The sequence below is a fragment of the Coccinella septempunctata genome, chromosome 6 (assembly GCF_907165205.1).
Source record: "Coccinella septempunctata chromosome 6, icCocSept1.1, whole genome shotgun sequence".
In the NCBI taxonomy this organism is placed as follows: domain Eukaryota; kingdom Metazoa; phylum Arthropoda; class Insecta; order Coleoptera; family Coccinellidae; genus Coccinella; species Coccinella septempunctata.
Window position 1 is genome coordinate 1,577,022 of NC_058194.1, and position 14,166 is coordinate 1,591,187.

The following is a 14,166-nucleotide window of genomic DNA, read 5'->3' on the forward strand; positions in this document are numbered from 1 at the left end:
GATTTGTGGAGGCAGTGTTCGCCCCCTGAATATTTTATATCCACATCAACATATGAGGGATTCAAGGCAACAATAACATGCACTCTCGACCTTTGCAGATATTTGTCAGAAGTAGGCTTCAAATACCTAATGACGTCGAGGCTGAACCAAGATCATTTGGAGGTAATTTTCATTATTATTGAAGCCATTATCAGCAAAAAATTTAACTTTTAGCATTTCTTTGGGATGATGAGAGCAGCAGGAGGCTGTAATAGTCTTCCTGACTCGATACAAGTGGGACAAATATTTCGCCTCATGTCCCTGTATTCCCTTATCAAACCACCTAGGGGAAGTAATGTTACAGGTGGAGATATGATAAAGTCCCTTCTGGAGGTGGGGGATCTGAAAGAAAAAAGAAAAAAATTAATTTTCGATTTGGAAATTGAGGGTAATTATTGCGAATTTGAGGAAGAATTTTAGGAGGTGGAAGAGGCTTTTGCATATTTTTGTGGATATGTGGCCAAAAAAATTAAAAATAACACGAATTGTGACAGTTGCATAAAGACAATAATTGGAATGGGAAATGAAAAATTCAATGATTTTATAAAAAATAAGAGTAGAGGTTTTCTAACATTTCCCTCTAAAAAAATTATAAATTTCCTACATGAAGTTGAAAAGAACATTTCAGACATTTTCGAAAAGGAAATAAATAAAAATTGCCTATTGGAGGTTTTGGACAGATTGTCCTACTTCTCTCCCAAAAGTGTAGTTGGTTGCAAAGAGCACCAAAATGAAATTTCTAAGGAAGCACTACATGCATACCTCATTTCTAGAATGAGTATTTCTTGTACTGAAGAACAGAACAAAAGAGCACAACAAAGCAAATCTAAGCATTATGCAAAATTAGCAAAATTATATTAGTACTTGTATCACCGCACACCGCACTATTGAGTTAATTTGTTAGAAAAATTCGCCTTACATAAAATAAATAAAAAAGAATTATGGTGATAGTGAAACACGTGTCGTGGTTTGAAAATTCATTTTGTGAAAATCATATAATGTTTCAAGTTTTTTTTGATTTATTGTATGCAAGGCGAATTTTTCAACCACCTGAAGAGGCTATTGTGATAGCGAAACACGTATCGTGGTTTTTAAAACTCATTTTGTGAAAATCGTATAATCTGTTTCAAGTTCAATTATAGATTTTCATCAAGTATCAGCCATATCTAGAGAAGAGTCCACAATAGCATTCATTTAACGCTTTATGATAATTTTAACATTTTTTATTCAACGCCAAAAAATGTTTCATTTGGAAAGGGCTTTTGCGTGGCTTGGAATGAATCAATATGAAAATTAATGTGACTAATAATGCATCATTTATTCCACTGACATGAAGATTTCGAGTGACTGTTTCAATAATTCGAAATGTAAATGTTTTCGCTCTTGTTCCTAGAAAAAGAGAGAGTTATCATTTCTCGAATTAGGAGCTGAAAATGGTCTCAAAGAATTGGGTTCGACTAATTCATGGAGAATCCGAGGTCAAATTCAATTCTATCTGTCCATCTGGCCATAAACACTAATCTCTGACAAAAAAAAAACTAGGACCTGGGTAATTGAAATCTTCAGGGTGCAGTCAGAGAAATTACACCCTATAACATAATTCTATATTTATTCTCGTTTTTTAGGCATTTGGGAATATTATCTTTTAAACTGATTGTCACACTTTTCAATAAACTTGTGTAAATTTCACAAAAAATATAGTTTTATTTCTCGTTCTATTATTATAAGAAAAAAAAAGATGGTAATATGATTACTGAAATTCTGATCCCTAAGACAATTTGCATCAAATATAAATGCTGATATGTTGAAAAGGATAAAATGAATCAGTTTTGCTATCTCCAGTCAATATCTGTAGAATTTTTTTAATCATGAAATAGAAAGCATTCAATAAAGACTATAAATTTGGTCCTCTGCCCAAGTCAAGATTGCAATTCAAGATAAAAAAAATTTTTAAATCTGTTTACTGTTTATGAAATTCCAATCGTCTTGAACATATGGATCATCAATGTTTTTGAAATTCAGCAATTAATGATTATGAATTTATTCTACAAAAAATCTACCCTTTTATTTCTACATAAAAATTCAAAATTCTAATTGAAAACTCTAATATATGTGAGTTCTGCGTTAATATCAATTACAGTCAATAGTGAAACTTAAAGAGTATCTGATTACTACACATGATACTCTTCAAGTTTCACTTTATATAAATATAAGTGTTGCGACCACGCAAGATTTTTTCTTTCAATTATTAATTTGTTTTTTTTTTTCTATATAAATTTTGTTTTAAAATATTTTCCATTTTCAAATTCAATTCTCTTATAATATTTTCCAAAGCTTTTCAATTCTTTTCGGTCAAAATCACCTAATTTTAAGTATGTTTCAATCCTCCCCCGTATATGCCTTCAAATTTCTCCTTCATCGATGTGAGAGGAATTCATATGTTCTAAAGACACATGTTAAAAAACAATTCAATTCAAATTGTCAACTGCGAAGTACTTGTGCTCCAGTGCAATATATTTTCGATATTCTACATTCTTCACAATTTTCAAATTTCGACGACTTCAAACTGGAAGATTTTCCGCCATTCAAACCAGATATAGTGAAACTCTGGCCAGAGCGTGAGTGGAACGAGTTTTCATCTAATTACGAAGATTCATCCAACACCCAAGGTTAAGTCCGGAAAAAAGGTAGGATTTGAAGGTATTTTTAAAAACTTGAGAAATTAAATACAGTCCGAAAATTGTGAAGAATGTAGAATATTGAAAATATATTACACTGGAGCACAAGTACTTCGCAGTTGACAATTTGAATTGAATTGTTTTTTAACATGTGTCTTTAGAACATATGAATTCCTCTCACATCGATGAAGGAGAAATTTGAAGGCATATACGGGGGAGGATTGAAACATACTCAAAATTAGGTGATTTTGACTGAAAAGAATTGAAAAGCTTTGGAAAATATTATAAGAGAATTGAATTTGAAAATGGAAAATATTTTAAAACAAAATTTATAGAAAAAAATAACAAATTAATAATTGAAAGAAAAAATCTTGCGTGGTCGCAACATACCGCCCACCTTAAATACGCAGTATTTAACTATCCTCTAGTGGAAGGGGACAAAGTTTGATAACAGGTCTTTTAAGAATATTGTTATCAGCAGTTTTTACTGGAGCAACCCTAGTACAACCGTCTGCACCAGGATGCAAGTCAACTATACGTCCCAATTGCCATTTACAGGGTGGCAAGTTGTCCGATTTTATGAGGACTAGCACATTTTCTTTAACAGGCGTACTGGATAGATGCCATTTACTTCTTTGGTGTAAGTTGTGTAAATATTCTTTGGACCAACGATTCCAAAAATCGCGGTGCATACGCTCTAGAAGTTGCCAACGTGTAAGTCTATTGATGGGAAGAGCAGTGTTATCTTGCTCTGGTAGAGCAGTCAGCGGTTCTTAAGTAAGGAAGTGGCCTGGAGTTGGGGCAGAAAAATCATGGGGATCATTACTTACGGGTGTCAGCGGACGAGAATTAAGAATAGCTTCGACCTGAGTGAAGACAGTGTTAAGCTCCTCGTACGTGAGAATCTGCTCTCCAACAACTCGAAGAAGATGCATCTTTGCACACTTGATTGCAGACTCCCAAAGACCTCCGAAATGAGGTGCAGAAGCAGGGTTGAAATGCCAAGTGATTGATTCCGCAGAAGCAGCCTTGGCGAATAGTTCGTTCAAATACCTATGAGCGGCGACAAAATTGGTACCACAATCGCTATATAAGTTGGAACAACGCCCACGACGAGCAATGAACCGCTTCAAAGCTGCAAGAAAGGTATTCATCGTCAAATCAGAAGCAAGTTCCAAATGTACAGCTTTTGTCGCGAAGCAAACGAACAAGCAAAGATAAGCCTTAGAAGCACGAATTCCACGGTGTTTACTCATAGTGACTTTGAAGGGACCCGCGAAATCAACACCAGTATGGGAAAAAGGTTTGAGGCGAGAGACACGAGAAGGAGGGAGATCGCCCATTATGGCAGGGGGGAAGAACTGTGGATTATGTCTGAAACATGTCATGCATTTAGAGAGGACTCGTTTAATGGAGCGACGGAATGAAAGGATCCAAAACCGTTGTGCTATTAAAAATTGGTTTGTAGACCAGCGTGAAAATAAGTTTGATGAAAATGAGAAATTATCAAATCGGTTAATCGGCTACGACTGGGCAAAATTGCGGGAAATTTTTTTGAAAAAGAGAGCGGAGCTTGCCGAAGTCGACCACCAACTCTGAGAATACCTTCACTGTCAATGAATGGGGAAAGTTTGAGGAATGACTTTGGAAGTTTGCGGTTATTTTGAATATTGTACATTTCATCTATGAAATATGAAGACTGAATATGTTTGACAGCAAGGAGTGAAGCGTTATGTAACTCGACTGAGGAAAGGCAACCGAACCTTTTTTGGTGTGAAAATCGAGAATTGTGGGAAAATCGAAGAATGTAAGCGAGAACTCGGGAAAATGTAGAAAACGAAGAATGTTTCTCGAGCAAATTATCGATTAAATGATGAGAGGGGATTACATTGAGTGAAATTTGTCGTTCTTCCGCAAATACTTCAGAAGAAGCAGGGAATTCTTGAATTTCCGGTTTAAACTGACGGTTTCGAAGAAATGTGGGACCCGCCCACCATAGGGAGCACTGAAGTAAATCCTTGGGAAGAGAACCACGAGAACCAACATCAGCGGGATTCTACGAGGATGAAACATGAAACCAAGAATGAGGAGATGACTTGGAATGAATGAGTGCAACTCTGTTGCCAACAAAAGTTTTCCACTTGAGTGGAGAAGATTTAATCCAGTTGAGGACAATTGTCGAATCTGTCCAGTAGGACACTTTCTTGATGTTTAATTCACTTTGTAAACTTTGAATGACATGCTTTGCCAGTCTAGCTACCAATACAGAAGCACACAATTCTAACCTTGGTAAACTCAATTTCTTTGTGGGGGCAACCTTAGCTCTTGAAATAACGAATTTAACTTCACAAACCTCCTGATCCAATGTGAAACTCCGAAGATAGATGACACAGCAATAACCTCGTTCACTAGCATCTCCAAAACAATGCAACTCATAGCAAGATGACTCGCTAGTCAAAATGTGCCTGGGAATACTTAATTCTTCAATGTGTGAAACTTCGTTCAAATAAAGTTGCCACAATTTTATTATATCGGAAGAAGGGGTATCATCCCAGTCAATTTTCATAAGCCAAATTCTCTGAATCAAATATTTGAGAAGAAATGTTAGAGGAGATAGAAAACCAAGTGGATCGAATATACGAGCTACATGGGAGAGAATATTTCTTTTGGTGCAAGCGCTCTTGCTTGAATCAACTGAAAATTTGAAACTGTCTGAATTGGGATTCCATTGTAACCCAAGAACCTTAACTGAAGTTTCATCATCAAAGTGACGCGGACTATGGTTCAAGTCAGAGGGAGGTAAATGAGAGAGCAAGGCAGGAGTATTACTCGTCCATTTTCGCAAGTGGAAACCACCCAGAGCAAGAAGATTTTGCAGTTCTTGTTGTAAAGATAAGGCTTCATCCAATGAAGCAGCGCCATGAACAACATCGTCAACGTAAGTGCAGTTTTGAATAGTTTTTGCAGCTAATGGATATTTTGTGCTTTCAGATTTCGCCAATTCATTCAAAGTGCGAATTGCGAGAAAGGGTGAAGGGCCTAAACCATATGTGACAGTGAGAAGACGATATTCTTGAATACTTTCTTCAGGTGAAAATCGCCAAAATATTCTTTGGTAATTGCAATGGTCGGGGTGAACGGAAATTTGTCTATACATCATTTTTATATCAGCTGTGAATACTATTGCATGAATACGAAATGATAAAAGAATGGAAATTAGGTCTTGTTGTAGTTTAGGACCAACTAAGAGGGTTTCATTCAGGGATTGTTGGTGAGGTGGATGAGCGGAACCGTTGAAGACAACCCTAAGTTTTGTGGTCGAACTATCTGGACGCAAAACCGGATGATGGGGAATATAATAACTGAATGGATCGGTAGAACAAATACAGGGTTCCATATGACCTAATTCCAGATACTCTTTCATAAAGGAACAATATGCATCATATAAAGAAGGATCTTTAACAAGACGTTTTTCAAAATTTTTGAATTGCCGTAGAGCAAGATCTCTTATTCCAATAAATTGAGGACGAGATGGAAAAATTTTAAATGGCAGCATCACCACAAATCTACCTTCCGCATTTCTTGAGTGAGTTTCAGAAAATATTTGCTCGCACAAGGCATCTTCCTGAGAAACAGGAAATGTGTTGGGAACTTCTTCAATCTCCCATAGCTTTTTAATTTGGAGATGAAGATCTTCAGATGAAGATTGACAAAAGAATGAAGAAACCGACTGATTATGAAGAGAAGAGTTTACTTTACCCATAAGAACATAACCTAATTTGGTATTTATCGCATCAGGTTCGCCAGAGGCTCCACTGATATGACCATCTAAGATAATCTTCGAAAAAATATCAGCTCCAAGAAGCAAATCGACTTGGGCAGGTAGAGCAAACTGTGGATCAGCCAAATTTAAGTTCGATGTATAGGAAAACGAAGACGAAATGGGTGAAGAAGGAAGATTATCACAAATTCTTTTAAGGACAATGGCTTCAATATCGAATGAAATGTCTGTATTGAAATAAGGCGTTATAAAGATTGAAACATAACCAAGTCTCGAAGCTGTACTCATTGATTCTAATCCATTTAGATTGATAGATAAATCTTTACTTTGGAAACCTAGTTTTTGGAGACAACGTTGGGATATAAACGACGTCATACTGCCGGAATATAAGATGCAACGATATTTCTGAAAAAGATTAAAATTGTCTAGAATGTTGATTGTCGCTGTACCGAGAAGAACACTCGAAGCCGAGGACAAAAATCCTGCATTGATTGAAGCAACTTTATTATTTTGCGTCGAAGTAGAAGCGTTGGCATTAACAGCAGTATTTTGAAGGTTGGAAATATTTGTCTGAGTTACATGCAAAAGTGTATGATGAGGCTGATGACATGTAAAACAGGTATTTTTTGACTGACAGTTAGCTGTCGCGTGTTTGTTGAGACAATTGACACACAACCTCTCGCGCTGAATCAGTTTCATTCGTTGATGAGGATTCACACTAAGCAATTTTGGACATTTGTACACCAAATGATTCGATTGACATAAATGACATGTAAGAGTTGATGAATTAGAGGCTTGTGAAATGAATGCTGAAGCAGAGGCGGTGTTTTTGACACTGTAATTTCTGCGAATAACTTTGGACGGTTTTCCTAAATTCACATTATCCAAAGCATGACACTGCTTAGAAAGAAAATCATGAAGTGCTTCATATGTAGGTATGTTTGATGAATTATGAAAAAGTTCGAAACGTGAAGCAATTGAAATATGAATACGATTCATCAACATCTGCATTGTGACAAAGTTCCACAAATCTTTCAAGTTTAAGTTGAGCAGTGCCCTCTTATTTTCTTCGAAGTTATCTAAAAGAGCTCTTAATTCTCTAGGGTCATCTGATGACATTTTGTGACTATTTTCGATTTTTGACCAATGTGCAAAAGCTAAATGGCGCGTATTTTTATAACGCTCAACTAATATGTCATAAGCTATTTCATAATTCGATGATGTCATAGGCAATGTTTGAATGAGTGAAAAAGCAGGACTTTTCAAAGAATTCAAAAGATAATTGAATTTTTCGACTGAACTTAATCTTTTATTTTTATGAATAACAGCATCATACATGTCAATCCAAGTTGGAAATTCGGTTATGTCGCCTGAAAAAGGTTTAAGTTCGATTTGTTTCAACTGAAGATTGCAAACCTCATCGTCTTTTCTCTCACTTATTTGTTGTTTACGTTCGAGATCGTGAAAGATTCGTTTAATTATTAAAACTTTTTCACTGAACTTTTTCCTAAGTGTATCCTGTTCTTCGAAAGTAATGCCTTCAGTTACGTCGGCCACTCCAATGATGGAATTATGATAGGAAGAGAAATCTTGTTTGATTTGATCAATTTCGCTCATTGATACCTCCAACAGAGAGAAAAGATTTGGATCAGTTTCAGCACGAACCGCTATTTCGAAAATCTCATTCAAAGAGTTGAATTGAGTTTGTCGTAAATTGATAACTTTCTTCAATTTGTCTGCCATAATGAAAATAAAACAGTAGAATTTGTCGAACTTGTTCTGTTGTGAACGATGTTAGGAGAAATATGTAAATATTGTATGTGAATCGCGCTACGTACTGGTGTGAACACCGAAGAGTGGTGCGCACTGCGCGAATAAAATGAGATGTATGTTGCAACGTTGGTCGTAACTCGAATTTTGAATAATTATGAATTATTTGTCCTGATGAGATAAGAAGAAAAAAAAAATAATTTATCGAAAAGTGAAAATCACCCAAAATTAAGCATCCGTGCCCGAATTGGACCAAATATGGAGGATTGAGAACAAGTGGACTGTATTTAATTTTCATTATGGCAGACAAATTGAAGAAAGTTATCAATTTACGACAAACTCAATTCAACTCTTTGAATGAGATTTTCGAAATAGCGGTTCGTGCTGAAACTGATCCAAATCTTTTCTCTCTGTTGGAGGTATCAATGAGCGAAATTGATCAAATCAAACAAGATTTCTCTTCCTATCATAATTCCATCATTGGAGTGGCCGACGTAACTGAAGCTGATATAAAAATGATGTATAGACAAATTTCCGTTCACCCCGACCATTGCAATTACCAAAGAATATTTTGGCGATTTTCACCTGAAGAAAGTATTCAAGAATATCGTCTTCTCACTGTCACATATGGTTTAGGCCCTTCACCCTTTCTCGCAATTCGCACTTTGAATGAATTGGCGAAATCTGAAAGCACAAAATATCCATTAGCTGCAAAAGCTATTCAAAACTGCACTTACGTTGACGATGTTGTTCATGGCGCTGCTTCATTGGATGAAGCCTTATCTTTACAACAAGAACTGCAAAATCTTCTTGCTCTGGGTGGTTTCCACTTGCGAAAATGGACGAGTAATACTCCTGCCTTGCTCTCTCATTTACCTCCCTCTGACTTGAACCATAGTCCGCGTCACTTTGATGATGAAACTTCAGTTAAGGTTCCTCGGTTACAATGGAATCCCAATTCAGACAGTTTCAAATTTTCAGTTGATTCAAGCAAGAGCGCTTGCACCAAAAGAAATATTCTCTCCCATGTAGCTCGTATATTCGATCCACTTGGTTTTCTATCTCCTCTAACATTTCTTCTCAAATATTTGATTCAGAGAATTTGGCTTATGAAAATTGACTGGGATGATACCCCTTCTTCCGATATAATAAAATTGTGGCAACTTTATTTGAACGAAGTTTCACACATTGAAGAATTAAGTATTCCCAGGCACATTTTGACTAGCGAGTCATCTTGCTATGAGTTGCATTGTTTTGGAGATGCTAGTGAACGAGGTTATTGCTGTGTCATATATCTTCGGAGTTTCACATTGGATCAGGAGGTTTGTGAAGTTAAATTCGTTATTTCAAGAGCTAAGGTTGCCCCCACAAAGAAATTGAGTTTACCAAGGTTAGAATTGTGTGCTTCTGTATTGGTAGCTAGACTGGCAAAGCATGTCATTCAAAGTTTACAAAGTGAATTAAACATCAAGAAAGTGTCCTACTGGACAGATTCGACAATTGTCCTCAACTGGATTAAATCTTCTCCACTCAAGTGGAAAACTTTTGTTGGCAACAGAGTTGCACTCATTCATTCCAAGTCATCTCCTCATTCTTGGTTTCATGTTTCATCCTCGGAGAATCCCGCTGATGTTGGTTCTCGTGGTTCTCTTCCCAAGGATTTACTTCAGTGCTCCCTATGGTGGGCGGGTCCCACATTTCTTCGAAACCGTCAGTTTAAACCGGAAATTCAAGAATTCCCTGCTTCTTCTGAAGTATTTGCGGAAGAACGACAAATTTCACTCAATGTAATCCCCTCTCATCATTTAATCGATAATTTGCTCGAGAAACATTCTTCGTTTTCTACATTTTCCCGAGTTCTCGCTTACATTCTTCGATTTTCCCACAATTCTCGATTTTCACACCAATAAAGGTTCGGTTGCCTTTCCTCAGTCGAGTTACATAACGCTTCACTCCTTGCTGTCAAACATATTCAGTCTTCATATTTCATAGATGAAATGTACAATATTCAAAATAACCGCAAACTTCCAAAGTCATTCCTCAAACTTTCCCCATTCATTGACAGTGAAGGTATTCTCAGAGTTGGTGGTCGACTTCGGCAAGCTCCGCTCTCTTTTTCAAAAAAATTTCCCGCAATTTTGCCCAGTCGTAGCCGATTAACCGATTTGATAATTTCTCATTTTCATCAAACTTATTTTCACGCTGGTCTACAAACCAATTTTTAATAGCACAACGGTTTTGGATCCTTTCATTCCGTCGCTCCATTAAACGAGTCCTCTCTAAATGCATGACATGTTTCAGACATAATCCACAGTTCTTCCCCCCTGCCATAATGGGCGATCTCCCTCCTTCTCGTGTCTCTCGCCTCAAACCTTTTTCCCATACTGGTGTTGATTTCGCGGGTCCCTTCAAAGTCACTATGAGTAAACACCGTGGAATTCGTGCTTCTAAGGCTTATCTTTGCTTGTTCGTTTGCTTCGCGACAAAAGCTGTACATTTGGAACTTGCTTCTGATTTGACGATGAATACCTTTCTTGCAGCTTTGAAGCGGTTCATTGCTCGTCGTGGGCGTTGTTCCAACTTATATAGCGATTGTGGTACCAATTTTGTCGCCGCTCATAGGTATTTGAACGAACTATTCGCCAAGGCTGCTTCTGCGGAATCAATCACTTGGCATTTCAACCCTGCTTCTGCACCTCATTTCGGAGGTCTTTGGGAGTCTGCAATCAAGTGTGCAAAGATGCATCTTCTTCGAGTTGTTGGAGAGCAGATTCTCACGTACGAGGAGCTTAACACTGTCTTCACTCAGGTCGAAGCTATTCTTAATTCTCGTCCGCTGACACCCGTAAGTAATGATCCCCATGATTTTTCTGCCCCAACTCCAGGCCACTTCCTTACTTAAGAACCGCTGACTGCTCTACCAGAGCAAGATAACACTGCTCTTCCCATCAATAGACTTACACGTTGGCAACTTCTAGAGCGTATGCACCGCGATTTTTGGAATCGTTGGTCCAAAGAATATTTACACAACTTACACCAAAGAAGTAAATGGCATCTATCCAGTACGCCTGTTAAAGAAAATGTGCTAGTCCTTATAAAATCGGACAACTTGCCACCCTGTAAATGGCAATTGGGACGTATAGTTGAATTGCATCCTGGTGCAGACGGCTGTACTAGGGTTGCTTCAGTAAAAACTGCTGATAACAATATTCTTAAAAGACCTGTTATCAAACTTTGTCCCCTTCCACTAGAGGATAGTTAAATACTGCGTATTTAAGGTGGGCGGTATGTTGCGACCACGCAAGATTTTTTCTTTCAATTATTAATTTGTTTTTTTTTCTATATAAATTTTGTTTTAAAATATTTACCATTTTCAAATTCAATTCTCTTATAATATTTTCCAAACCTTTTCAATTCTTTTCGGTCAAAATCACCTAATTTTAAGTATGTTTCAATCCTCCCCCGTATATGCCTTCAAATTTCTCCTTCATATATGTGAGAGGAATTCATATGTTCTAAAGACACATGTTAAAAAACAATTCAATTCAAATTGTCAACTGCGAAGTACTTGTGCTCCAGTGCAATATATTTTCGATATTCTACATTCTTCACAATTTTCAAATTTCGACGACTTCAAACTGGAAGATTTTCCGGCATTCAAACCAGATACAGTGAAACTCTGGCCAGAGCGTGAGTGAAACGAGTTTTCATCTAATTACGAAGATTCATCCAACACCCAAGGTTAAGTCCGGAAAAAAGGTAGGATTTGAAGGTATTTTTAAAAACTTGAGAAATTAAATACAGTCCACTTGATCTCAATCCTCCAATAAGTGTATATTTGCCGTAATCCCAACTTAAATTTTTTTTTTATTTTTTATCTATTGTCATAATGGCTGTAATCATTTGATATGAAACTGGAACATATTGAAACAAAGTTGTTATGAAATTCATTCGATCTAATATTCACTCCTTAGTTGCAAAGAAAAAAATTGACAAGAAATGAGAACTCAGGAATTGTTCTTAATTGTTATCACCAAGTCAAATATTACCATCTTCATTCTTTAGATGTCCTATGAATTGTAGCATGCACCTTTCAGGTTCAACTATTTTGCAAGCAACTTTTTCTACCTCTACTCCTTGAACAGATTGTCTCCCAAGATGAAGAGATTTAATTTCAAATTGCCAATTGGAGTTATCTTCAGTTTCATGTATCAAAGACTCGTATTGAAGTTTGTTAGTGCATCTATCACACTTCTTCAAATATGTTTGAATATCAACAGCAACCCATCAAAATTTCCAAGTGGTGGCCTTTAAAGGAACAAATGATATTACTATGAAGCTCTTCCTTCATATCATGAGAGAGGCTTTTCCTGACATATTGTGGAAATCGTGTGTTGTCTTGAAAGAAATATTTGTATGAAATGAGAATACGAAAGATGATATATTTATAATAATTCAATTTCATCTAGGATCATCATTTTGAATTGTCGATGAATACAGTTTACTTTTACAAGCCGTATTTTCATTTTTTCATATAATGCCTATTGGAGCTTCAAATGAGACGCGCGGAAAAGTAGACATCACGATGTGACAAACATTCTGGAACTCCAATAAATTTTAATATTATAGCATAGATCACGAAAGTTGAATCCAAAAATTTTCTTACCTATGAACCTTGAATATGTGAGTGCAGGTGTAGTAAATGAAAAGAATTCTGCATTCATTTTTTAGAGCTTCAAAGCTTCTTTGAACATGCAAATTATACAATATTTAATATATTGATTCATTGAAATTTACTCACCTTTTTTAATCAGTAGTAGTAGTAGGTAGTTATTTTTATTTTCCATCAATCATCTCCTTTCTAAATATTCCTTCAAACTTCCAAACTCATCAGCAAATCGTCATTATATGAAAAGAACATGGAGGTGAAGGACGGGGAGGGAGCTTATTCTATATTTCCCTTGTAACAAAAGTATCACATAGTTTCTCTTTTCGTCTTTTCCTACCTCCATGGAAAAGAATGATTTCACGATATTTTCCATCGTCACTGTTGTTTTGCACATTTGTTTTCACTACAAGAAATGCGCAATATGTATAGCACAAATAATGCCGAGAAACTGATCTGTATCTGTTGTTGTTGTTCGATTGACATTCAAATGTCAAGTATGACATGGTGGCGCCGCCACGAAGCTGATCCCATATCCCCGATTTCCAGAATTGTTGATGCTTGGAAAAAGTGACAAGTGCACACACCAGTATTTTAGACATCTTAGTGTAACTGTTATTTCAGTAAAAAAATCTTTTATGTATGTATAAACCAATCACAATTAGAATTCCATTGGAACTGAAGATACCCCTACAAGACTCTATAAAACCAAGTTTGAAAATTACTCTTATGGCTAGTTTTTGTACAATGAAAATACTTTGAAGGGAAGAACTGCTTCCCCAGAAAATTAGACCATATGATATTAAACCCAGTACAGGCGTGCAATTCGTTGCACCTTGATGTCGTAGCGCATTTTCATTCGGTCACTTGCTTGTTGCATTTGATTGCGCACCTTGTCATGAATGTATGTATTCTTAATTTACTAACGTAGTCCTCCCCAGCTACGTCTTCTCCAGGCTTACATCCAAACTCTAAGTCGCAAGGCAGCCTTATTTCTCGGCCGAACATTATACTGGATGGAGTTTCCTTGGTAGATCCTTGAACCGAAGATCTATATGCCATGGTGAATAGATATAAATATTCATCCGAGTTCTGCTGGTGATCAGAAACTACTTTGGCTAGATGCTTTCCCAGGGTCCGATTCACTCGTTCGACCATGCCGTCTGATTGTGGATGAAGAGGTGTAGTCCTTGTTTTGTGAATCCCCAATTTGCTGCATACTTCTTGGAATA

At 36.7% G+C, this 14,166-nt stretch overlaps 2 protein-coding genes across 2 annotated transcripts; one reads left to right on the top strand and one right to left on the bottom strand.

The window, feature by feature from the left end:
* Positions 1-3,307: 3,307 nt before the first annotated feature.
* Positions 3,308-4,063, bottom strand: LOC123315633. The gene is made up of 2 exons (XM_044901401.1): positions 3,548-4,063; positions 3,308-3,489 (listed from the first exon to the last, which is right to left on the bottom strand). Exons 1-2 carry the CDS (start codon positions 4,058-4,060, stop codon positions 3,481-3,483), a joined length of 522 nt encoding a protein of 173 aa, XP_044757336.1. The 5' UTR covers positions 4,061-4,063; the 3' UTR covers positions 3,308-3,480.
* A 6,534-nt stretch (positions 4,064-10,597) lies between these two features.
* Positions 10,598-11,426, top strand: LOC123315632. Its single transcript, XM_044901400.1, has 2 exons — positions 10,598-11,113; positions 11,172-11,426. The coding sequence occupies exons 1-2, from the start codon at positions 10,601-10,603 to the stop codon at positions 11,178-11,180; spliced, it is 522 nt and encodes a 173-aa protein (XP_044757335.1). The 5' UTR covers positions 10,598-10,600; the 3' UTR covers positions 11,181-11,426.
* Positions 11,427-14,166: the final 2,740 nt, after the last annotated feature.

Coding starts and splice junctions, on each gene's coding strand:
- LOC123315633 (XM_044901401.1), bottom strand. CDS start 4,060: ATGGGCGATCTCCCTCCTTCTCGTGTCTCTCGCCTCAAACCTTTTTCC.
- LOC123315632 (XM_044901400.1), top strand. CDS start 10,601: ATGGGCGATCTCCCTCCTTCTCGTGTCTCTCGCCTCAAACCTTTTTCC.